This window comes from Nipponia nippon, unplaced genomic scaffold (assembly GCF_047370975.1).
Source record: "Nipponia nippon isolate SJK-2023a ecotype South Korea unplaced genomic scaffold, ASM4737097v1 scaffold_2, whole genome shotgun sequence".
In the NCBI taxonomy this organism is placed as follows: Eukaryota; Metazoa; Chordata; class Aves; order Pelecaniformes; family Threskiornithidae; genus Nipponia; species Nipponia nippon.
The window spans coordinates 1,541,474-1,565,985 of NW_028262336.1; the positions used below are offsets into that span (position 1 = coordinate 1,541,474).

The following is a 24,512-nucleotide window of genomic DNA, read 5'->3' on the forward strand; positions in this document are numbered from 1 at the left end:
TGCAGCCCTTAAAAGTCTGACCACTGATCTTCACACTTGTGTCTGTATTCAGAGTAGGCAAATGATGTTTTCATAGAAATCAGGCTGGGCTTGGTTTCTGCTGGATGTTATACCAGCCTTGAAAATTCCTGAGAAAAAGAGCGTTGCCTATAAACAATGTGGCAGAGCACTAATAGAAGGTATTGTTTTACTCTTCAAAATAGTCTTTAAACGTCAGACAAGTCGTAAGTACCATTTAATCATTTGCATGGAAGCTTGTATGAAATGAATAGATAGTAAAAAGTAAGGAAAGGAGCCTATATAATTGAGATAGATACTACCATTATACAGTTTACTATTTTAAGTATCGTTAATTTCAGGGTCTTAAGAGTTGGAGCTGCTGGCTGTTACAGACAAAGCTTAAGTATTTTCAGCACTGTCATCTGTCTCCGTATCTGTCTGAGGGTTTGGATCAGATCTATCTAAGGATTTAGATCAGAAGAAGAGGAAGAAAAAAAATCTGACTTTCCTTATGCTTCTTTACATGGGTTTACATGTGTGATGAACAGAATATCAGATTTTGCCTGGCATAAGAAAGGCTGCTGATTTAATTTAGCTGTATTAGTGGAAACTGTCAGTGTTATGGAAAATTTAATACTCTATTTGCTTACAATGACAAGCATTAGGTTTGTCAACTCTGGTGAAAATGACAGGTCCTGTCCATTTCGGTGTAAGAGAATGACTCAAAATGTACATGTTGCAGAAATCTAAACGATAGCATAATCTGTTCTTGCATAACAGTAATTGCTATTCCAATTTAAACTACCTTTTCCTCAAGCTGACAATTTTACATTTATTTTAGAGGAGGGGAGATAGGGGGAAAAAAAAGGGGAGAGAATACCGGTGAGAGGTTCTGAAGAATAATTTTCGTGCCATAGCTTAAGTAAAATTTGAATTTTGGCTTCCAGAGAAGACAGACTACACTTCAGAATGATGCTGCTTATGTAGATGTACATGTATGATGACGCATTTGTTGCCCGTACTAGTCTTATTTGGGTTTTACTCAATAAAAGATAAAATTGATAGCAGTTTAGCAAATGTTGTATCCTTTTTACCACTAATCCCGGATTTTCTTCTCCCTCTTCCTCTCTGTCACTCTCATTCTCTCTCCTCCACCTGAATCCTAGAGTGCAGTCATCACCTCTGATATGATTGAGATGATTTTCTCCAATAGTCCAGAACAGCAGCTTTCAGCCACCCAGAAATTCCGAAAGCTTCTTTCTAAAGGTAAGGGCTGAAATTACTTGGAGAAAAATGTAGAAGCATCCCTGGCACATGGTTTTACTTTGACAGCAATAAGGACTGAGTTTTTCATACAGAAATTTCTGGGTGAAGCTCTGTTTTGGAAAACATCAGCTAGGTGTATGTAATAGTCACTTCTTTTCTTGAAATCTGTATAACTACTACGTGACGCAGATGGGATGTCTACTCTTGAAAGTAAGTTTAAATATTGTAGGCTGCGTCTCTATGGCTCAAATATGCTGACATACCAAAGTTCCTCTGCATGTGTGCACGCCAGAGGGACTGCACAGGACTGCTGCTGTGAAGTTGGTCTGCCCGAATTACTGAGTACATTCGTCTTTTGAATCATGTTACCTCGTTACCTCCAAATTCAAGCTGGAGTCTTCTTACGGTGACAGATAGTAATCCATTGCCTTTTAGTAAAGGTAAAGCAGTATTGTAGAAAAAGAACACGCTCTCAGAAAAGAGGAGTCGGTATGTCACTGGATATTATTTTGATGCGGTAATTTGAGAACTTCCCTACAAAGAAATGAATGTATCTAACTCTGCTTTTTATTTTAAATAGAACCAAATCCCCCAATAGATGAAGTCATAAGCACACCAGGAGTGGTGGCCAGGTTTGTGGAGTTCCTCAAACGAAAAGAAAACTGTACATTACAGGTAAACAAATACAAATATATCTGTCTTCCTATATTACGAAGGCATTTGGTGATGCAAATTAGGTAGAAAAAAAAAATCAGTGATTTGTTTAATTGGATGTACTTCCTCACTTTTTCTTCCCTAGGTTAAAAAAGCTGTTTTATCTTCAGGGTTTCTAGCACGACCCCTGGGGACAGGAGGGAGAGAGAGACGTCCGAGTTGCATTGTGTGATTGCTACGATGGGGTCTTTACACTTTGTCATGTAACAAAAACAGAGTTTGAAATTTGGACCTCAACAGATGAAAAGCTATTAAACTAAACTTTAGTGTTTGTCTTTTTTTGTACTAATTGAAGACAGTTGTAAATCTTTAGAATTATGACTTAAATTTTTGATTAAATTAAAACAAGTTTAGAATTTGAATTACAATCCATAAGGATAAACATAGAAACCTTGAAACTTGTTTTGGTTTGAAAAACTAATTTGCGTCTGCTACAATGGTGGTTAATTTGCCTTGGACTTGCTTCTCGGAGCTTTGTCTCATTTCCAGCTGTCCTTTTTTCTGGTCAGAGTTCTTTCTTCTGAGCTAGTAGAAAATGAAAGAAAATGAATCATCTAGTAAAAGAAAAAAATGTTAACAGGTAACCATTAAATACAATATATAGGTTAGAATCAATATTCTTTCACAGTGTATAAGGCAACAAGTTTGTTAATGCCATGTGAAATCCAAATTTTGGTGAGTGGATATGTGCAAAAAATTGATACTCTTGTCTTACACATTAGAGGTAAAGGTATCATTTATAGGAATTACTTTTCAAATTGATAGCCACAGAATTCCAAAGGTCTGTTAGCTGCCTTTGAGGAGGCTGTGGACAGTAACTAGGAGTATGTATCAGATTTGACCTAGTTTATTGGTTTACAACTCCAGTGGAAAGTTTGTAATCTGATAAATCTGTAAGTCTGATATTTTAAAAAAAATGGAATGTCTTTTATTACTTATAGGGCTCTGGTGTGGAAGCCTAAGACAGGCAGATAAAGTGAAACGAGTTCCTAGTATTTGATGGACATATTTGAATAGGAAGGGAAGATAAGGGTAGAAGATACTTCATCAAATGCAGATACATCTCTAGTTTAAAAAACCTTCAAAAGCAATCGTACACTGAGTCAAATTCTGATGGGCTTACTGGTGTAACATGTGTTGTATTGATTTTTTACATGGAAAGAGCAAAAGTCAGTCCAAGTTGAAACTTCCAAGCTTGTCCTAAAGAGTTTGTAACAAAGCATTGAAAATACAAACCCGAGCACATTGCTCTTGATATTCCGTTCTAACTGGCTAATTTTCCTTCATCTTGCCAAATCTGTCTGCCCGCTTGGCAGCCCGGGGTCTGCAGGTAGAACTTTTTGCTGTGATCAGTTAGGAAGTTCCTCTTGACCTCACTTTTTAATATTAGTTTTTACTCTGTCAGTGTTTCCAAGAGTGTTCCTTGGCACGGGCGTAGATTTTGGGCTTCCCGTTCTAGGCATTCCTGACTCTAGCCTGGCTGTAAAAGGAAAGGATTTTCAACTCATTCTGGAAACACTGCAACATTTTTTTGCTCAGATACTATAGGTACTTGTATGGGGGATTGAATATGGAAACTCTTCCATGTTGATGAACTTGGAACCTGATGTGACTTTATGCTCCGTTTTTCTTCTGTGTTGTCAATAGAATATTCAGTAAAAACTGGGTTTCTGGTATCAGTGGTAGGAAGGCCTAATTGGTTTGGAGTTCCTCTGTCCAGTTTTTACTCAGGCAATTTCGAGACTTAAAAAAGCTTCCCTCTTCTCCATGCTCACCTAAACCATACGTGAACAAGAAAATTTGTCTCATGTGCAAAATCTTTTTGTGATGGAAAGGGAAATCTTAAAAAGGAACAATACCACACAGATACCGAGATCATCCCTTGGATGAGGTTTTCTTCCTCTTCCTACTTAATTAACTTCAATTATCATAAAGTATTTTGGTTTTCTGTCCTTTGCTGTTTGCATGTGGCTGTTCCTTAGTTTATACATCCTGGAGCATCGGGTGTCTGCAGTGGAGAGGGAGGAGGAAGCTGTCCCTCAGCTAACCTTTCTGTAACTTAGGCCGTCTGAAACGTTAAGTGGTGCTCGCACAAGGGCATCATCTCATTTGCCCTTGGTCCTAGTTAGATGTTGGGAAGAGCTCAGTTTAACGGAACTTCATTCCACAAAAGATGGGGAGATCTTATGCTTAGCTCATAAGCAAAACTTATTTTATAAATATTTGAAGTACAGATTTGAGCAAGAAGTACCTGCTATTTGGTCTTAAATTTGATTAAGCTGTTTATACCTCATGTTTCTTCTCCGTTATGGGTGTTTGACTGGTGAGAGAGTGAGTCTGAGTTGTGAACAGTTCGACCTGGTGGATCCGTTAGGAAGCCAAAGGGCAAGTTCTAAAATATGAGTAAGAAACCTCTGTGGTTGAAAGATGACTAATAATCCTGTTATACTGTGTCACGAAACACTGGATACTCACTCCAGAGAAAGTAAAGTTACAGGAAAGCAAGTACATTTTATGTTGGCCTTAAGCTCTGACCAGAACGTTTTGCTTCTAGTTCATTAACGACGAGTCTTTTGACATTGTGTGTTTCTGCCTTATTGGAGCCCATGCTCTTTGGGTATGACAACCATGTATTTTGGAATTGTTTCTTCTGATCACATCTTACCAGAAGATGATTTCTCCTTTAGTTGGTCAGGAGGGCAGAATTAACTGTATTTTTAAACCTGAAGTCTTTAATAATTAATAACACTTAAAAATTAAAAGCTTTACAAGCCTAGGCTTAATTGTTGAGTTCTTACTGCAGGCCCATTTCAGGATTCTGTGCATCTCCTTAGAAGGATTTACTTTTATGATTAAATCCTACATGTAAATCCTTGCTGCTCTTCAGAGATAGCTAGTCTTGGAAAGCATGTCAGGATTTTCACTGGATACTTCTGGATCAACATCAGTTTAATAAAATTCCTTAGGAATGTCAAAATTGGTCAGTTATAGCATACAATTTCCATTTTTATTGTTCGTTGATTTTTGCCTTTTCAACTTTTAGCAGTCTTTTCGTTCTCTAGATTCTAAATGTATCTGATAGGTTTTAAATTTGCTAATGCAGCGTAACAATTTTTGGACTGAAAAGTGTGCAGAAATCTACCAAAATCTAGATTTCTAGGATCTGTATTTTCTGAGGTCTGTATCAGGTAGTGTTAAAATTTGCGTTTCAGCTTAAAAAGTTAATGCTTTCGCAAGCTGAGATTAAAATAAAAATAAATTACAAAAACACTTAGAAGATGCAAAGCGTTAATTCAGGATCTCAGTTTTGCTTCAAGTCTTGAATAAAAACGTCACACACTAGTAACGCTGGGCAGCAATACTGATCCCCAGAGCTGGAGAGGAGTAGTTTGCTGTAGTTGCAGAGTGCTACCAGGTTGTTATCACAAAGGGGTTTTTGTTGTTTTTTTTTTTAATGAAATCTCCTTTCCTGCTTGTTTTTTCCATGGCTTTTATTTGCTTTATATCCATCAAGTTTTGTGAAACAATGTTGATAGTGTCTCTCTTCGTGCATCTTCAGGAATATCATTGCTGATTCAGTGAGTGCAGGTATCCCATGTCCTGTGGGGAGACTCCTTTTTTGTGTATTGGTCTTGGCCAGTAGGAAAAGGCAGTAGAACAGTCCAAAGGTAATATAATTGCATAGCAAAAAATAGTATTTGAAAAGCCACAGCAAACCTGATCTTGTTTTCACAAGGAACTTCTGCAAATTTTGAGTTCAAGTGATATCGATAACTCTATGATTCTGATTCTTACTTTGCAAATTGTCTGTGTTAACTAATACTATCTCATGCTTTCCCTATGCCAGGTCTTTCTGTCTTTAAAAGACATTTAGTCTTCATTCTTGGTGTGGCACAGAAGGCTTCTGGTAAGCTTTCTTTTGTATTTTGTTTTCCAGTTTGAAGCTGCATGGGTGCTGACAAATATTGCCTCGGGAAATTCTCTTCAGACTCGAATAGTGATCCAAGCAGGCGCCGTCCCCATCTTCATAGAGCTGCTTAGTTCAGAGTTTGAAGATGTACAGGAACAGGTAAAGATTAAGAACGGTGTTGGGTTTTTTGTGTGTACGTGTGGTGGTTTGTGGGGTTGGTGGGGTTTTTTGTTTGTTTTTGGTTTTTTTGTTTGTATTGTTTGTTCTAGTTTGCTTTTTTTCCCCCTTCCCCAGAAAGGAACAAGGCTATCCTGTAAGAAAGCAAGCCTTTAGAGGAAATGTAGTGTTTGGCAGTTTTGCACAACAGTTCCTTTCTACCTAGTATGTGTTAAAATATCTTAAGAGAGTATTGTATTTTTCTTTTTCTGGCAATGCTATATTTAACCACAGCCAATGGGATAATGCACTTTGATCTCTAACGGGTTAATAGTTTTCTGTGTATTGAGGCATTCAAGAAGCCTTGTTTAAAAAATTGCTTTAGAGATGGAAAGTTCATGCTTGTTTCTCCTGAAGATAAAGCATGAGTGGAAATTACGGTTTGTTCTCTATGTTCCTTACCGAGTAGACGAATATTCTTTAAGGCCCGAAGGGATCAGTGTAAAGCACAGACCAAACATTTGGCTCAGTAATTTCTGCGTGAGGTCCATAGCTTGTGTTTGAACAAGGGTGTATTGCAGACACATAATCTCGCTTTGAAGACTTAGGGTGATGAAATATTAATCATGTTAACAAAGAGAGTTTCAGTTAATCTTAATCCTAACTTGAAAGTATGTACCTTTACTGTACAAATTTGACTAGCTTTGGGTCCGGGTATTTGCTTTTGTTTCATTGTCTACTCCATTAGTAAGCTCTCTGTTTTTTCCTATAGCTACTTACAAACCATAGCTTAAGCTTTTCTTGAGCAAATGAAATTAAGCTCTGAATTATCATTATGAGGGTATTTCTGTGGTTTGGTTTTGGGTGACCCTTTTCTGAACGTTTCTTTGTTTCAATAACTTTTTGTGGTGGTGAAATTACAAGCACTGGACATTCCAGTAGCACTCTTCCAGCAATGCTGTTTGCAGAGGTAGTACCTCATTTTAATTTCTACTCGATACTTTGCTCTGTAAATATCCAAGATGTCTTTGCGGACTCTTTGCCACAGAAGCTGGCCCGGAACTCGGGTTAAGCCGATTATCCGATATGATCCATTGTTCTTGTCAAAATCACTGACTCCCAGGGTTCAGTTCTCCATCCTGTAAGTGTGACCTCTATTCTCTGTTCCTAGATGTCTGACCTTGCGTTTGGCTGTATTGAGATGCATGTTTGGAGGAGCCCCGACTCATAAGCACTGGATCTCCTTGTGTAACTCGCCTTTCTCTCTTACAGCTGGCTCAGAATGTACCACCTGTACCTAAAGGTGCCTAACAGTTTCCACAAGACAGACAGATTTCTATTTTTCCACAGTTGCTTATAGCTTTCTAGTTCTTCCACTCCGCAACTTTCCATTTTCAATGGTCTGTCTCAGGCTGAATTCTTTTGGAAAAGGTTTTTTAAGAGAAATTGAATTCAGGTGCTTGAGAAACTTACATTAAAGGAAATAAGTATTTTTTTTGTCTGTTTTTTAGCTTTCTTTGAGGAAATGAGTCTTTGTTGTTGTAGAAACTAGAAATGTGATAGGGAGCTTGCCACAATGGCGGATAAATGCTGTGTTCTGCCCATGTGAAAATCCATTCAGACTTGGCTATATGATGATTTTTAGGGTTTGAGTTTTTTGGGGTAGCACTACTTTCCAAATTCAACCATCACTTAGAGAGTGCTGTTCCTGCAGTATGATCAGTGCTTTGAGTGTGGTAAGGACTACTCCATTTTTTTTTGCTCCTGATGATCTTCTGTGCAAGAGCTAACTTGGCTTTTTTTATTAGGTTGTTGTTATCATCGGTGCTGATGTTGAGAGAGCAGGTGGGAAGAGCGAACCTGTTTAGAATGAGTTGTGCAGCCTTCAGCCTTAAGATGTGTGAATTAACAGAAGAGCTTAGGGGCCACAGTTAAGTAGTTTATCTGTCTCCTTCCCCCTCTGCCTCCTAATAAACTGCTGACATGTTGAAGTTCAGATTGCAGGCAGGCGGAGTGGGTTATAATTACTGGAAAATATTTTTTGATGTAATTCAGGTCCTGAATCCGTGATCTCTCTGTTACCAGTAAGTCTTTAAATACCACTTACAAATTACTCTGTAGAAAGCTGTGCTAAGAAAGGAATACGTACCACTGCGAAGTGTTACCTGCACCTTTTCACGGTGGATTTCTGTGCTGCAGCTCTAAAGCTTGCAGCCCTGCTCACAGCTGACTTCGGGTTTAAGGCAGGCCAACGTGAAAGAAATTGTTTTATCCGGCTGCTTTTAAATAACCCAAACACTTCACCATAATATCTACTAAAACAAAAAGCATTAAGCACTTAAATGTTAGCTGTTGAATTTCTGCGTTACAGGGTAGCATTAGTACAGAATTGCATAGCGTTTTTCCAGATGACTCTCGTCTTGATTAGTATATGTACAGGTTGTTCCCTGGTAACAAATCAGTGGGTAGTAAAGGAGGCTTTTATTTGTCACACTGTGGCCTTGTTTGTTAAAGTTGGAACACGTGGTAGTGAATGAAGGAGAGAAGAGGGAAGAGATTCTTAGATTAAGGCAATTGCCTTAATCTTTCTGCTTTCCGAGATAAACGTATCTACCGCTTGGTGTCTGATGCTGGACGGTTTGCTTATATCAGTTTTCAGTAAGTAGATACTAGTTCTGCGGTTCTGTGAATGCTCAATGTGAAATATTTGCATTTTGTTTTGTAGCTGAGGACAACTCGGCGCTTTCGCAAGTGACTTTTGTAGCTAGGTCTGTGTTTTGAGTAGATCTGGGCTTCTCAGGCTGGATTTCTGAAACTGGAAGGTATTTGGCCATAATTTTCTCCCCTGTAAAATGATGATTCTTATCTTCTCTCACAGTAGTACTGTGAAGATTATTATTTGCAAGCAACTCTTGCTACCTTTGCAACAAATGACAAAAATACAGAAAATATAACTACATGGTCGGGGCAGATAAGCCAAAAGCTAGCCCAACGATGATATAGTAAAGGATGAAGAGAAAAAGGAATAGCGAAGGCTGTGTTTAGTAAGCCATTCGTTGTGCTAAGTGGGATGGTAATTCTGTAGAAAGAAAAGTAAGTGGTAATATAATTTTGAATATGTATCGTAGCATAAACAAAAAACCAATTCATATTTAATATTACTTTAATTTGGCCTACTGGCTAATCATTATCCACGGTTTTTGTCTTACAGACTTAGACCATTGAGTTTATCTTTTATTTCAAACTTCCCTTAGCAGTGGCTCAGGAACAGATACCAGTTTACCTTACCCGATCATCACTTTTCCAGCAGTTATTTTTCATACTTGTAAGCCAATTTTAATCTAATGTGTTGCACCCTTTCTTTTGCATATGCTCATTTCTGAGTCTGGTGTGATTCTAAATCTGGTTTTATAGAAATCAGTGTGAGGGAATCTTTGACTGTTTATTAAACAGCATGTATTATAATTTCATTAAGATACATGTTGTTTAATAAACAGTTATCTTGTCTTTTCACAAGATCTGTTTCTCATTAAGCTACGCAGGCTGATGTTTAATTACCCTACCCTCCTTTAACTCTTTCATTGTTTGCATTGTATATCAGTCTTTCTCAGATGTTCCCTGTGATCAGTGGTTAAACCGTTTGGCATCCATTTTTCCTACCAAAGAAACGGAGTTTATTACAGAAGCTACGTCTCCATTATTTATGAAAAAGTCTTTGGCTGCATCTCGTTCCCCCCCAGTTTATGTTTTTGGTGAACTGATTTTTAGATGTAGTCAGTGGCATATGTCCTAGCCTTCTTCCACTTATCACAATTTTTTCTGCCAAAAGACAGTAGAAGTTTAGATACGTCAGCTTGAAATTGATAGTGGAGGACTCCATCAAAGCCCTTTAGACATGCTTAAGGTTGATCTGGCTTCAGCAGTGCCTTAGCTGCAGTCCTCCCCGAATGCCCTCGCTGAGGTATTTCAAACCCAGGTGTCAGCTTGGGTTTCCTTGATGAACGTTGAATTTCCTTCAACCACCACGCAAGGCATTGCTCTCCCTGAGACGACTGAGATCATCTCGCAGTGACAGATACGTGTCATTGTGCTCTGCTGGACAGCTGGTGGCAGGAGCATCCCCAGCCGCCCTCCTCTCCTTTGGCAACATCTGTGTTTTCCGCTAAAGCAACCCATGTGGTTTTTCCCTCAGTATTTTTCCATTTCTAGTGGTATTGCTATTCTTTTTGGTAACCACCGTTTGTTTGGCAGAGGTGACCTGTGAGTCTGGTGTCCGAGTTCTGTTTGGCTTTTACATCAGCAGTCCTACTAACTAGGTCTTCGTAATCAAAATCAGGAAAAGCAGTTGAAGCATGAGTATGAGCCGCTTTCTCTGTTTGGGTGAGAAATAAGTGAGAAATAAGTGAGAAATAAGGAGCTATGACCACCCCAGCCACCGAAAGAAAGGTGTTTTCTGTGTTGGGGCATAGTAGAAGTCATCTCCTAGGAATCTGGCCTTCTGGTATCCTTCCTTGTATCCATTTACCCCATCGCACTTGTATGCAAGCTGATCTTCACCGTCTTCATCGCAGCACTAGATCTATTTCCCACGTCAGCAGCGAAAAGTAGGGAAAGTGTTGATTCTCACTCTGTATTTCTTCTCTCCCAAGAGGCCCAGACTCTACACGCTGTTGGTGGTTGGTTTAGCACTTGGTTTAAATACCCGAAGGCCTAATGAAATAATGGCTGAGAGCCTTCAGAACCCGGGGGAAAGTGGAGGGTTGTCAGAAAGCACTTGGATTATTCACAGAAGGCACCATATGGCTCAACAGTACTCTACAAAACTTGCACTTTACTGTTATTGACTACTGAAGTTGTCCAGCACTGCAGGAAAAAAACACTGGAGTTTAATAACGAGTAAGATAAACTGGAGACCTGCAGCAATCCTTACTCCGCTATTAGCAATAAATGGACATTTATACAGGTGTATAAAAATAGACGCTGTCAGTTGACAAGGCAGCGTTTGCATTTTCAGTTTACACGCAACTTTGCTACCAAAGATGTTGGTTAAAAGTCAGACTACAAATCTTAAAATTACAGGTTCTTTTCATCTTCAGGTCTGGATGTAGATATTGGAAAATACTGAAATGGAATTTTTTTCAAGAGCCAAATATTGTTTGGATTTAATAAACTGTGAAATTTAATGGAATTAAATATCCTTTCACCTCTGCAACTATCCAGAAAAGAAGACACAAACATTTAGGATGTGTAGAGTGAAGCCAAAATGTTACGGCAAGCAAGCCATTTGCGTCTTGAGGAGTGCACAAAAGAAGCAATGGAAATCATTGAACATCATTCGGACAAACCAACCCTGAAGACGCTTGTCATTGTTCACGTCGTCTGTGGGAACCATGACAGAGCTTTGTATTTATAGCAGTGTCTGACGAGAAGAGTTTAAATGAGCTTGACTTATGTTCCTCGCTTATCTGAAGAGCTGAAGTAATTCCTTAAGGAAAGATCCTCCTTGTTGAACGAAACCTTGCGTACTTTTCTAAGGATATTTCAATTTCTTTGCATCCTGGGTACTATCAGTCGTTAGCATTACAAGGATTTCTTGCAACATCCTCTGTTACCAGGTCCTGTGATACCAGACTACTTGGCCAGACTCCCGTTGCCATAAAAAACCAAGGATGGGAAAGCAGTAGAGATGCTATTTGACTCCTCAGGTCCGACTTTTTGATGTGAGATTTGCTGTTGCAAAACCAGTCTGTCATTTGGGGTCAATGGATTCTTGGATTAAGTGATTATCACTGTTGTCAACCCTAAAAATAGATATTGCTACAATGGCAGAAACAAAGTCCACAGACAAGTGAAATACGGCTTCCAGGGGTGTTTTAAAATGTGTAAGGGTGTCCAGGCAAGGAGATTGTGTCTTCATACTAAGTTACCCACATGTTCGATAAAAGGAAATCATTGCAAATTCTAACTTTTTTCACCCCTAAAAGTTTTTTTTAGAAGATCCACAAGTTTATTGAAAACCAGCTGCCATCTTTGATTCGTTCCTTGGGCTTCTCATTGCTGCAGAAATACAAGCATTGCAGCGAGCAACGGGCGTGCTTTCTTATTCTGATACAAATGACGTTTCGCAGGAGGTGGCATATGTCCTGTTCCTTAAGCTGAATTTTTCCAGTAGCTGCCTTCTCTGCCTTGAGTCCGTGAGGCACCCAGACCCAAGGTTATACTCTTATTTCAGACAAACCGTTGTCACGAGAGTTGTAAAATAAGAAGAATGGGAATGAAAAGTAAGTTTTCAGAAGATGAGATTTGGGGGGGACATTGTGTAGTAGTGGCTGTGCTGCTTCACAGCAAGGGTCAGTACAGCCTGGTGCCCTGTCTCTGACTGTGCCTGACAGCAGAAGCCTGGAAAACAGCAGGAACACAAACCAAACTAATCCTTCCCTGGAACAGTCTCCCAGTCTCCTAACAACTTGCAGTTTAGGGACTTGCGATCGCTCTGTCTATGGTGTTACTGGTAATACTGGTCCAGAGGAGGAATCCTTTTATTTTGTATCTAGCAAGCTGACGTCCGTCTCTACATTTCGTATATACATCTGGTTTTAGCTGTATTAATTTTTGCAGGATTTGCTAGTGGTTTTGGGCCTCTAGAGGCTGGAGGCTGTTTTAAAAGTAGCATCTTTTTGCCACTGTTTAAAAACATTACAGTAGAAATCTAATGCAACAAATCAATTGACATCACATTGATAATGAATGAATAAGTTTATTTCAGATTATCTGAGAATTTCCTTTAGGTAACAAATTTGGCCTGTTCTGTCAGTTTTTTAGAGGAGTAATTTATTTCAAGTAGAGATACGGAGAGAAAAACATGTTTATTTTGTGTGGGGAACTTACATACGTTCAGTTGGAGAAATAGTTACGCGCTGTAACACGCTGTACTGCAAATAAATACCTGGGCTTCAACTGAAGAGAAATTTGGGGAGGACATGCGGCTGATGTCCGTGACAAATGGGATTGCTTTTGTCCTGTGTGCGGTACTGGGAGTATTTCCAGTGGTTGTGTATGGGTCTTACCAAACAAGCAGATCCACTTATCTCTTTGATATGACACTTAGCCCTCTGCTAACTGGAAATATATAGCAAATGTGAGTTTTGTACGCTTTCTTGTGTAACAAAATATTGTCTGTAAATCGCATGGGATTCATAAAATGGCTTTTATACTTTGTGTAGACTACTTTTAATTTTTTTTTTCAGTTATAGCTCACATACAGTGATATCAAAAACACCACTTGACCCAAATGTATAAGTTAAAAACTAATTAAATCTTTTATTCTCATCATATTACAGAATATGGATTTCATGCTTCTTTAATTGTCTTCTGGTATTTTAGATTTTTTTCTTCTCAAAATGAAGGGTTACAGTAGAACTGATGCCCAAGGGAGAAAATATCATGCATGTGTCTTAACAGACAACACTGGTTCTGTCTTGTATAGTTTTCTCTTAAAGAAGATATGCCAATGCCCATCGGAACTCTTTGATTCTCAATATTGGTTTATCTTGCATATAGATTCTCATTTTCATCTTAGTTGGTGTCAGCGTTCTTAATATGACTGTGTAAACAACGCATGCTTTTATGGCTTCTTAGGAAATACTAATACGGGCTGTTCCACACACACATTTTTGGGTAGGTACGAACTTGCTTGGCCTGTGCTATGAACCTCTGGACTCGAACCAGCTCTGAAGCAGGAGGAGGGTAGAATTAGTATGTTACTAAGCCTGAGGAGATAAGCTCATCTCTTAAATTGTGGACAGAGCAAGGTTATGTCTGCCTGCAAAGTCTTTGGAGCTGTACACGTTGGCTGTTTTGGTATTCCTCTTAGATCTGTGTAAACATTCCTGAATCATATAATGAGCTTGGGTGTATATATGTAATACTCAGCCAGAATGTGTTCCCTTTCTGTACATTAGCCAGGATCTAACAGTGAGAGCAGAGTATCTCCCACTCTAATACGTACACTAAACCGGTTGAATTGTGAGAATAAAAGCAATTACTATCCTGTTTTTCGTTGCAGGCAGTATGGGCTCTCGGCAACATCGCTGGGGACAGCACTATGTGCAGAGACTACGTATTGGACTGTAATATCCTGCCCCCTTTATTGCAGTAAGTCTGTTTTAATGTGTTTTCCAGAATTTTGCTTGAGTGTTGGATAAGAGTGAAGTTTGTTTTTTGCCTTGAAGAATAATAATGAATTTTTTATTGTGGACTAATCAGACTTTTTAATGAGGGCTCCTGAACTACTTTTGTAATGGAGCTAAAATGGAAATGTGTTTTAGGAGCAGCTAAGCTGGAACTATTTTATTCTACAGAGTGGGTGGATGCCTGGGCTTATTATAGAGTCATAGAATAATTTAAGTTGAAAGGCAGCTCTGGAGGTCATCTAGTCAAAGCCTTTCTTCATAGCAGGTGAGATCAGATTAGATTGCTCAACTACTTAACCAGTCAGATTTGGAATATCAAAGGTAGATTCCGTAACCACCTGGGGCAACCTGTTGCAGTATTTGGCCATGGCATGGTGAAAAACAATGTTCTGATACCAAATCAGAATTTTCAGAATTTTCTATGTTTCTATGCAGTTCAGCAAAGAGAGTACTCTCCAAAACTACCTGCACATCCTTCTACTTAGAGTAATTTTGTCACTGTTCCTGCACCTTTTGACTGTTAATCTGCCGCATCAGTATCTAAGCAATTAAATGAATTAAATTAAACACACTTTTAGTGTAATGGTTATTGTTCTTGCTGGGATATTAGGATTCATGTGTCTAGCATGTGTGTTAGTATCCAGCCATCAAGCACGCTTTTCCTCTGGATGTATTTTTATAGAAAAAAAAATCTAGCACGTTTTGCCCTGGTGTATGTTAAAATGTAGGCCTGAGTTTATTTTAATGATTCGTGCAGTTGACCCTACGGGGCTGCCTGGCTCTGATTTTTAAAAAACCAAAGGTTGGAATTTTTTTTGTTGGTTTGTTTTAGATTGCTTTCAAAACAGAACCGTCTCACTATGACCCGAAATGCTGTATGGGCTCTGTCCAACCTCTGCAGAGGGAAAAATCCTCCTCCAGATTTTGCCAAGGTAAGAGATGTTTGAAATGAACTGCGTTGTGAGGTGGTGAAACTTAAACTAAATAGCAGAGATATTTAAGAATTTCTATGAAACAGGGTATGGGCTTCTTATAGATGAAGGTTTTGAATGTATGTAGTCCTTTGGGCAGACGTTCACAACCACTGTTTTAATATAGCTGCCTTCTAGCTTTTTGTTACTGTTCCTGTACTGGAGATGACCGTCCCACAGCAGAACAACACTCTGTGCCTCTTGGCTGCTGTAGTGCAAAGTATGACCCATTTTAGCGGACAAGTATGAGTTTAAGTTGCCAGACGTTGTACTGTAGAGGCTGAAGAATTCTTGTCGTGCTTTTCTGCTGACACGCTCCTTCGTACTTGTGTAGCTACAGCCCTGCACAGAAGTGCTACCTAGGTCTGAAACTTTCTGCGTATTGAACCTTGAGATGCCAGTGCCCAGTCCTGTAATGTCACATACAAAATCAATTGACATGGTACGAGATCTTCTGGTCCTTTTAATTGCACAACGTATGTATCTCCTCTTAATGTCTTGCAGGTTTCACCTTGTCTTAGTGTGCTTTCCTGGCTGCTCTTTGTCAATGATACAGATGTATTGGCTGATGCCTGCTGGGCTTTGTCCTATTTGTCTGACGGCCCCAATGATAAAATCCAGGCTGTGATCGATGCAGGAGTCTGCAGAAGACTTGTGGAATTGCTGATGTAAGAAATTTGTTCTGAGCAAATGTACTATCCACTCTTTTCCCTAAAATCAAGGTTCCAGCAATAGGAAGTTTAATTAGATATGTCTTGAAATGTAGTAATTTCCAAAAAGCAAGATTTGAGTTTTAATTTTACCTGTCTGTCTTCAGTTTTCTCTATTTGCCATGAGTAACAGAAACGATGGAACTTTTCTTGTACTAGTCTTGCTATTTCTTAAGAGATTCTTTTTCCTGCACCTAACAGCTGCATTTTTGTAAAATCCATAATATATACTGGAATTTTTTCTGTGCCATTGACGTCCATGTCATAATTACAAAGATAGAAATGTAAGAAATAGTAAAATTTACTAGAATTGACAGTACCAGGGACTTGAAACGTAAATAATTTCCTAAACCCTTACTGCAGAAGAGTATACACACACTTTGGTCAGTGAGGTGCAGCTGTGGGAGCTGGGGTCAGGGATACTGGCCTTGTTCGGAGCCGTTTCTTCAGGTCTCAGGGAAGGACATGGAGCGTTCAGTTATGTCAGAACAAGAAGTAATGGTTTTCAGTGATGTATATAAAAAAAAGACTATTAAGGCTTTTAAGATTGAAGCAAGTCTGATGCTGGATTAATGAATAGACTGTATTACCTAAGGTACCTTTTTATAAAGATGTGTTTTCATCGGAGAAAAAAATTCCTGACTTCACCCTTCCTATTCCAATCCTGATTTAACAATGATGATGGGGGGATGCATGTGATGACAGGAGATGATCAAACAGCTGTATGGGTGAAACACACAGCTTCTATCCATGTTCCTTTGTCTCATTCTCTGCCTTTGTGTGTGCCTACATTAAGTGTGTTTCATAGCTAAAGCTGACTACTTTTTCCCTCCCGAGGATGCCTGTACTCTGAAGTACTTGTATTCTTTTAATCTCACGTTTTATTTTTATGCTGCTGAATGATATCTAAAGGCCTAAATATTTAGAAGCCCTAGAAAGACTTAGCATTAGTTTAAAATAAAGGGTTGTGATTCAGATGGTGAGAGTTAAATCAGGTTTAGCAGGGAAGTTTTCGCTTGCCTGATGGATGTTCCTTCCTTGAGGATGTAAAGATGGAGGTGCTTCAGGATGGTTAACGCTTAGATCTTTCCTTGGTAATTTTAGGCACAACGACTACAAAGTTGTATCTCCTGCCTTACGAGCTGTTGGGAACATCGTCACCGGAGATGATATCCAGACCCAGGTACGGATTCACTTTCTCTTGTGTTGTACTGCAGTTCATCTTTCTGTTAGTTGTGGTAACCTATTCACCTCCTCTTCTTCCTTTTGAAGTCTGAAAGTGATGGAGTGATGACGCTAGTTGCCTCAAAATGTGGTGGTTTTCATAGTTTTTCTGTTCAGTCCTGAACTGCTGGTGATTCTTACGTAGCCGTGCCTGGGATTTGTGCAGTACCCTTCGAGTTTCAGGGGGTTTTTGTCTGGTTTGTTTAAAGCAAGTCTGCCTCTCGGGCTGAATTTTATGCTGAATGATGTGCCGTGGTAGGGCCGTTGAAGGCCTGTCACATTTGAGGCTGTTGACAGTCTGATGAATATACCAAACCCGAGTGTCTGGTCAGATTTTGGATGGGATGTAGCTGCGTCTTGGCACGTGTTTGGAGAAGCATCGGTAGGAGGCAGCGACTCCCACCACCGTATTGGAATTCAACTGGGAGCCAGGAAACCTGATGCTTGAGAGGCACCTGGTTGTCATCCTGCTGCTTGGTAGGTTTTGCAAGAGGCAGCAGCTCCTACCAGTTTTTAAAATCTCTGGGAGCAGAGAGTCCGTGCCTTGCATACATGTGTTACTTGTGATCCACTGGCTGGTGGCAATCTCTTTTTACATGTAGAGCAGAAGCTCCAGTTACGGCCTTCTGCTGTTGTACCTTATGTTAGGGGGTTTTCCCCACTTCTTTGTGCATTCTGACACCCTTTTGTGAGGCTCAATCGGTAATATGAGGAAGAAAAGTACAAAGTAGGCTACTGCTCTTAAAACTTTACTGACTCTTGGCCTCCATCTCTTGTTCACAAACTGAAAAGCCTGCCTGCGTGGTGCAAAGCTGTCTGACAAATGCACAGCCAGATTGGATTGAAGTGGCAGGCCCGAAGAGGCTTGCTGGGCTGTTGGCTCTACTAAAACTGACGGCAGAAATGGGATCGAGAAGTGGTAGTAGCTGCGAATGGGAAGGTGCGTGCAGCGCAGGCAGTGAAACGGTGGCAGGAGGTAGCAGTTAGAGACGCGAGATGACATGGAGAGTTTGAAGAAAGATGCTTTCAGCGAGGTGTAGATGCATAAAGCTTACAATTCCCCATGCAAAGTGTTAAATTACTCCTTCCATGTGAATTATGCCAAAGTTAAAATACAAGTTCCTAATCTTGAGGCTTCTTTCAGTGCTTATTTTCTTGGTTTGTATAAATACATCCTTTGGAATTATGTAGTTCTGTGACGGTGAGATCAGAGATAAAGATGAGTTAGCAGCAGCAGGACACTGAATATCTTATCGCTCCTGCTGGAGGAGTTTTAACATAATTTTTTGATTGTTACAAATTTTTTTCTGTAGCTGAATTGCATAGGGGGGTGTATTCCCGATTTCTCTCCCTCCTCGGCGCAGGGGGACGGGGAATGGGGGTTGCGGTCAGTTCACCCCACGGCTCCTCACACTCTGCCCTGCTCCAGCGCGGGTCCTTCCCACGGGCTGTAGTTCTTCACAAAGACATTTTGTTTTGCAGATCAGTCGCAAGAATGATTGAGGTGCGTTTTGTGATTTCGTAGTTTCACGAAGAATAAAACCACCAGGGCTCACTAAATCACATGTAATGCAGGTTATTAAATACTGCATAAATCTTAGATTTTAATTCAAGAAAATGTTTCAACTTTTTTGTTGCGCGCAATTTTTTAAGAAGAGCCTCCAATAAGCTTTCCTAAAATTCTAGAGAAGTGTTTAAGTAGGATAGCTTGATAGTCCTGCCTGTAGCTTATGCTGTACGCTGAAGAGGGGTACAGAAGGCACGTCAAAATCCTGAATCGGAAGGAAGAGCCCAGCTTTGACAGTTGATACATTTCTGAATATGAGCAACATGCAAGAGAGTTGCCTGAAAACTTCTCTGTAGAACCTCAGAGCACAAACCTGCTTTTACTTTAATCTCATTTCCAACTATTAACAATTGCCAGTGCTTGGAGATGGCTGAAGACATAGGTACCGTGCGTGAAGAAGACATAAATCTTTCTTGTCGCAGCAGATACCTGAGGCAATCCTGAACCATCATCTTTGCTTTTTTAATCTTCATTTGGAATAGAAAGCTTTCAGGAAGGGGGGGCAGGGGAGGGAGCAGGGATATAAGCAAGGATGCCCTTATATTCTCAGTCCACAGATTCCAAGATCCGAAGTCATCACCATGATTCAGCTTGAATCTCTCATCCTTTTGACCTTCACAGACTGAAGAATTTCTCATAAAGTTCTGTTCCACGCTGTCTTTCTAAGCTGCCTGCTTTCGCCATACAAGGCAAAACTGCCATGCTTCTTGGTAGGCTCTTCCAATTTTTGACTGACTTGTAAGAACTTGGAATTTAATTAAAAACTCTAATTTTTCAGTCATTAAATCTTGTTATGCCCTTTCAAAAAGCCCTTCGCTATCACATGTGACATAATCAAATATTCTGTCTTGTAACATCCCTGTTCTGAGACATTTTCTCTTGTACTTTGGGCGCTTAAAATTTTGATTTTGGAAATGCAGACTTCCTTGCAACTTTTCTGCTCTGTAAAATCGCAGGTTTTTACAATTTTTTTAATAAAAATTGCCCATTCGTAATGTCACTGGACACAACACTGGCAACAGCCTGCTCCACTGTGCCAGCTGATGCAGAAAACAGAAGTAGTTGGAGCTTTGAAGTATACAAAAGTACAGAAAACAAGACAACAGGAAAATACCGTCATCTTATTTTTGTTTGGTCATAATGGGCTTAGTATCTTCTTGTGTTTGGGTCACGCTGAAGTCATAATGAAGGCATGATCTCTTACCTGAATTACTCAGTTTTTTTCCTCATTAGCTTTCCTGGAAACATACATTTCTTAGTTCTTGCTGTTTTTTTTGGTTTTGTTTATGTTTGGGTTGTGGGGATTTTTAGTTTGTTTGGTGGGTTTTTTGTTTTTTGTTTTTTGTTTTTTTTGGGATCATCTGATGGGATATGCTTTTTAGATTTTGAAGACATTGTATTCCTTGTTCCTGTGATTCTTTATCCTAAATTTCCTCTAAGGTATGGTTTGTTTGCCTTTTTTTTTTTTTTTTTTGTATTCAGGTGATTCTGAATTGTTCAGCCCTGCAGAGTTTACTACACTTGCTAAGCAGCCCGAAAGAATCTATCAAAAAGGAAGCATGCTGGACAATATCTAATATAACAGCTGGAAACAGAGCCCAGATCCAGGTAACCTTTTCACCTATGATCAGTAATCTTTGTCTTGCAGGCTAGAAGAAACACACATCAGGTGGTACACTGTTTTTTCCTGTATAAAGTGCATATTTGTATGTATACACAGTCACAGATCTATAATTACCTATAAGCAGAAGTATATTATAGGCTCTGTGCATAATTAGAATATTTCAATTGCCTAGTCATCTCTCAAATTCAAATTAATTTTATAATCATCTACAGATTAGAAGGGGGGCAGACGGTCATGCTAGAGAATGACAAAATGAGGCTAAGCTCAGGAAGACCTTGTCTTCAGTAATTTGCTTCATGCCTTTGACGATCACTAAGATACAGAAATTCTCAAGTACGAAAGTAAGCTACGAACTTTGAGAATCAAATAACTTTACATGTTGCTTGATTTCACCATCAGATACGGACACCTACATTGTAAAATACTTACTTTATTCCTGTTTATATTTTCTTATAATTCCTGATAAAGGCAGTTGCGCTTAGCCAAATCTAACATTGCTATTTCTTAAACTGAACAATAATGGAGGATATCTGATATGTTGCACTGGGATTCGCCTTTCTGATGATACCACGTTTTGTAATCCCTTCACGTTGAGCGATAGCACGCAGAAGCAAATGAAAGTCTTGCTCCCTTATGTCAGTCTTTACAATTAGGCCTCCAAAAGGCCACATCTTTGTTCTGACTCTGGACTTAGTGTCAGCCATCAGGAAGAATTCCCAGGCCTCGTCTCCAGATGGTATAAATGAGAGCTTGGCCATCGCTTCCCCAGGGAGAATTTTGTCTTTGACTAGATAAAGAAGAAACTGCTAAATATATTTTTGTTTTCCCTGGCTATGGAGTTTTTTCAGAACAGCTGTACTAGGGACATTCTTCGCTTGGCTTCCAAGGACAAAGCCTCATGCCTTCTCTTTTTCAGAAGTGATGGAAAAACAGGTTGTAGTGAAACCAGGCTTTATCTGCTAAATATACAAGGTTCCCATCAAGGCAGTTGAATGAAAGTCTCCTCATGTAAATCAAATTGAATTCTTCTGACATTACATTTCTCAATGCTCTTCTTCCTCGCTGGATTCAGGGAGTACTTTCAGAGATTGCGGAGGATGTGTGGAAGTCCAGTTGGACATATCTGTTCTTGGAGGAGTAGAAGTAAATAGCAGAAATATTAGACAGTAGAAGTATTTGTCTCGTTCATTAGTAACCAGGCAGAAACAATGTGTGTTTGCACAGAAAGTAAACCAAGTCCCATAACCCATTGGCAAAAGCGGCCAAGGAATAATTCCTTCCTCCTTATCCTTTTCCTTGGAAGGCAGCCTGACACTTGCTAGTCTTCTCTCTGATGGCTCTGGATCATTCATCGGAATTAACATGATGTGGTTAACCCTCTTCGCCCAAGGGACAGAATTACTTCTCTTTTTTGCAGAAAGCTTGCAGGAGATTGTACAAAGGCTGCATGTTTTTCCTGAGGAAAAAGCGTATTATATCCTTTGCAGGTGGCACTCGCAATCTTTTGGTTATACGTTCTCCCTTACAGAGAACATCCAGCTGCTGCAGGGGCGGCGTAAAGCCTTAATGCCTCGAGTGAGGTCTTCATCTTCATCTCAGAAAGCACAGGAAATGAAGCTAATACTTGTGTGGAATGTAACTCAGTCTCAGCTCAGCTTCCTGGAACTAAGGGCGAATGCTCATCGAACTTCGGAGATGCTTACGTTAGGAAATGAGTAGGCAAGAAAACAAAAGTTACGAAGGTGGAAAGCTGTGTAGGTCCTTCTTGTCTGATATAAGGATGTGACTAAGATGGAAGTGGAACTGTGAGCAAAGAAACCTCCTACAGTTGTATTCGCTCCGGCTTTGTCAGTCAAGATTTTACTTTTACCCCCGAAGATGATGTTTTTTGTCAGGTATAGAGAATGATATGGTTACTTAATCTAACCTTGGTAGAGGTCCAAGAATTTTGATTCTGCCTTTATTGTGGCTTGTGTGTTAATCTGTGGATTAGCTGAATTTCTAACAAAAAGCGCTGTGTAAAATCAGCAGTGGTACCGCTGTTTTTTCCTACATCAGCAATTGCAATTGCTGTGCAATTAACAGTGCAGAGAAGGTAGTTACTACTGCTTGTGCTAAGGTAAAAATGTTTTTGCCTTTGCTTTTCTTGCAGTGGAGAATCTGTTGGCTGCTTTATCCATGCTGCTACCACCTTAGAAACAGAGAGGAGCAGTATTTTCTCTCTAGGAGGCCATTTTTGCTTTTCCTGGGAAATCTAAGACTATTTTCTGGGGAACAATCCAGCCCAATACATTTTCTCAACTTTGTGTTTTTTCCCAAGTCTATCAGAGAGTCGCTTCAGGATGCACAATCACATAGGATTGTTGCAGACTTAAGAAAAAGAAGAGCTTGAGAAAATCAGATATCCGTACAAGTCATTCTATAATGAAATAAGTAGCAGAAGTGGCAATAGAGAGTGAAGTTTGTTATTAGAGCATTTTTTTTGAAACTTCAGGATCTCTGTTTTCATATTCTTGATCTACTGAAGATACAGTTGTGAAGAGTCCTAGAGGTAACTTAAGTTCTAGTGCACCAGCAGCTATTTCAGTAGTGTGTTCACTTCTGTGACTTCTACCTAAGTATCCGCTGTACCATGTCGTCCTCTTCAAGTGAAGGAGTAAGTGCCTGTCCTTGTTTGCACAGTGTTCTTACTCCTGGTATCCACTACTCAGACATGTAAAAGTAAGGCTTTATCTGGGGAGTCTTAACTACACCCTTGGTAATCTTCTGTCTTCGAAACTGTTGTCGTATCTTTATCTGAAAACAAGTAAGGATAAAGTAGTCTCTCCTTTGTTAAAACAAAATTTGCCTAATCTAGCTAAACAAAATTGTTAGGTACATCTATGCATGTGGGTATTTAGTAGTTTTTAAAGGTTTTGGGGTGTCTTATCACCAGTTTAGATCAGCCTCCTTTCTACTGAGAACAACTTAGAATTGCGTTGTGGCTTGGAAAGGTGAGGTGGGCAGGCAGGGAGAGAGAAATTAATGCTATGAGCCGTTAATATTGCGCCTTCCTTTCTAGCAGGTGATTCTTTAGAAGTACAAAAAACCCGTTAACTCTGCACGGAAAAATAGTGGTTGTGGTTGTGTGGGTAGAAGCTTTCTTGGGATTCTTGCATGAGGAAGAAAACAGTGTCGACCAAATCACCAAAATGCATGTAGATTTAAAAGAATCCAGCTTAAAGCAGCTGCTCTAGGATATGGCACAGAAAAGTGTGGAAACTTGTTGATGTGTTACTCAAGTCTAGGGAAAAAGATGTGAGAAGCAGCTTCTCAAAAGTGAAAGCTACAGTTCTTTTAAGAATCCCTCAGGCCCCATTCAGAGTAATTGAGCTGCCTCTGAACTCCGAGCACAAACAAGCTATACAGCCAAACACCGACTGCCCTAAGTGCATGCCCAATTTAATCTATACTGACAGTTATAAAAATGAGATTAAAAAAATAGCGTTTCTGATTCTGAGCAGGAGGTAACTATCCAGGTCATTATGACATATTGCAAATCATGTCCCTTATGAGGCTCAGATTTTTGGAAATGCAGAAGGAGGCCCATTAGAGGGAAGTGGTGAAGTAAAGGAAATTGGAGAATGCTTACAACACGCTTGATTAGAGATCTCGAGGCCACTGTTTCTTGGAAGTAAAATTGGCAATTGCAGATGTAATTGCAATGATTATCTCACGTTGAGAGGAAAGTCTCGTCGGAGACATGTAACAAATTCCAGAAAGGCTCTAATTCTTTAGTTTCTAGTCTCACCCTAGAGAATGTCACGCGAGGTACACGGTGTGATGAAACCCCCTTTCAGCTCCAGAGCTGGTGCATCTGCTTTTCTCAGAAAACTCCTTCTCTGAGGTATTACTTCAGATAACTCCTACTCAGTGTCAAAATCATTGTAGACATTTGAGCTGAAAAACACTTTAAAATAATTTCTGAAGTTCGAAAATGCTGTTTGGTGAAGTGTTTCTTGAAGATGGTCATATGTTAAAATGGAGAATAAAAGCCCAGTCTGTTTTCAGTAGCTGTGAGGACAAAGGATAATTCCCATCTGGGAAGTATATCTGGTTTAACTAAGTTCATGGATGAACCTATTTCATCTGTGAGTTGATTTTTTTTTTTCCTTTCTCTAAATTGATTTCCCATTGTG

General features: G+C 39.6%; 1 protein-coding gene across 3 annotated transcripts in view; it reads left to right on the plus strand.

Moving 5' to 3' along the window:
• KPNA1 (karyopherin subunit alpha 1) overlaps positions 1-24,512 on the plus strand; it is a 54,601-nt gene that overhangs the window by 17,127 nt on the left and 12,962 nt on the right. For all 3 annotated transcript variants that reach the window (XM_087757429.1, XM_087757431.1, XM_087757430.1), the window contains 8 exons: positions 1,167-1,266; positions 1,847-1,941; positions 5,918-6,049; positions 14,112-14,200; positions 15,071-15,170; positions 15,714-15,877; positions 17,024-17,102; positions 20,193-20,318. In XM_087757429.1, coding sequence (XP_087613555.1) covers positions 1,167-1,266; positions 1,847-1,941; positions 5,918-6,049; positions 14,112-14,200; positions 15,071-15,170; positions 15,714-15,877; positions 17,024-17,102; positions 20,193-20,318 — 885 coding nt within the window. The remainder of the gene's footprint in view (positions 1-1,166; positions 1,267-1,846; positions 1,942-5,917; positions 6,050-14,111; positions 14,201-15,070; positions 15,171-15,713; positions 15,878-17,023; positions 17,103-20,192; positions 20,319-24,512) is intronic.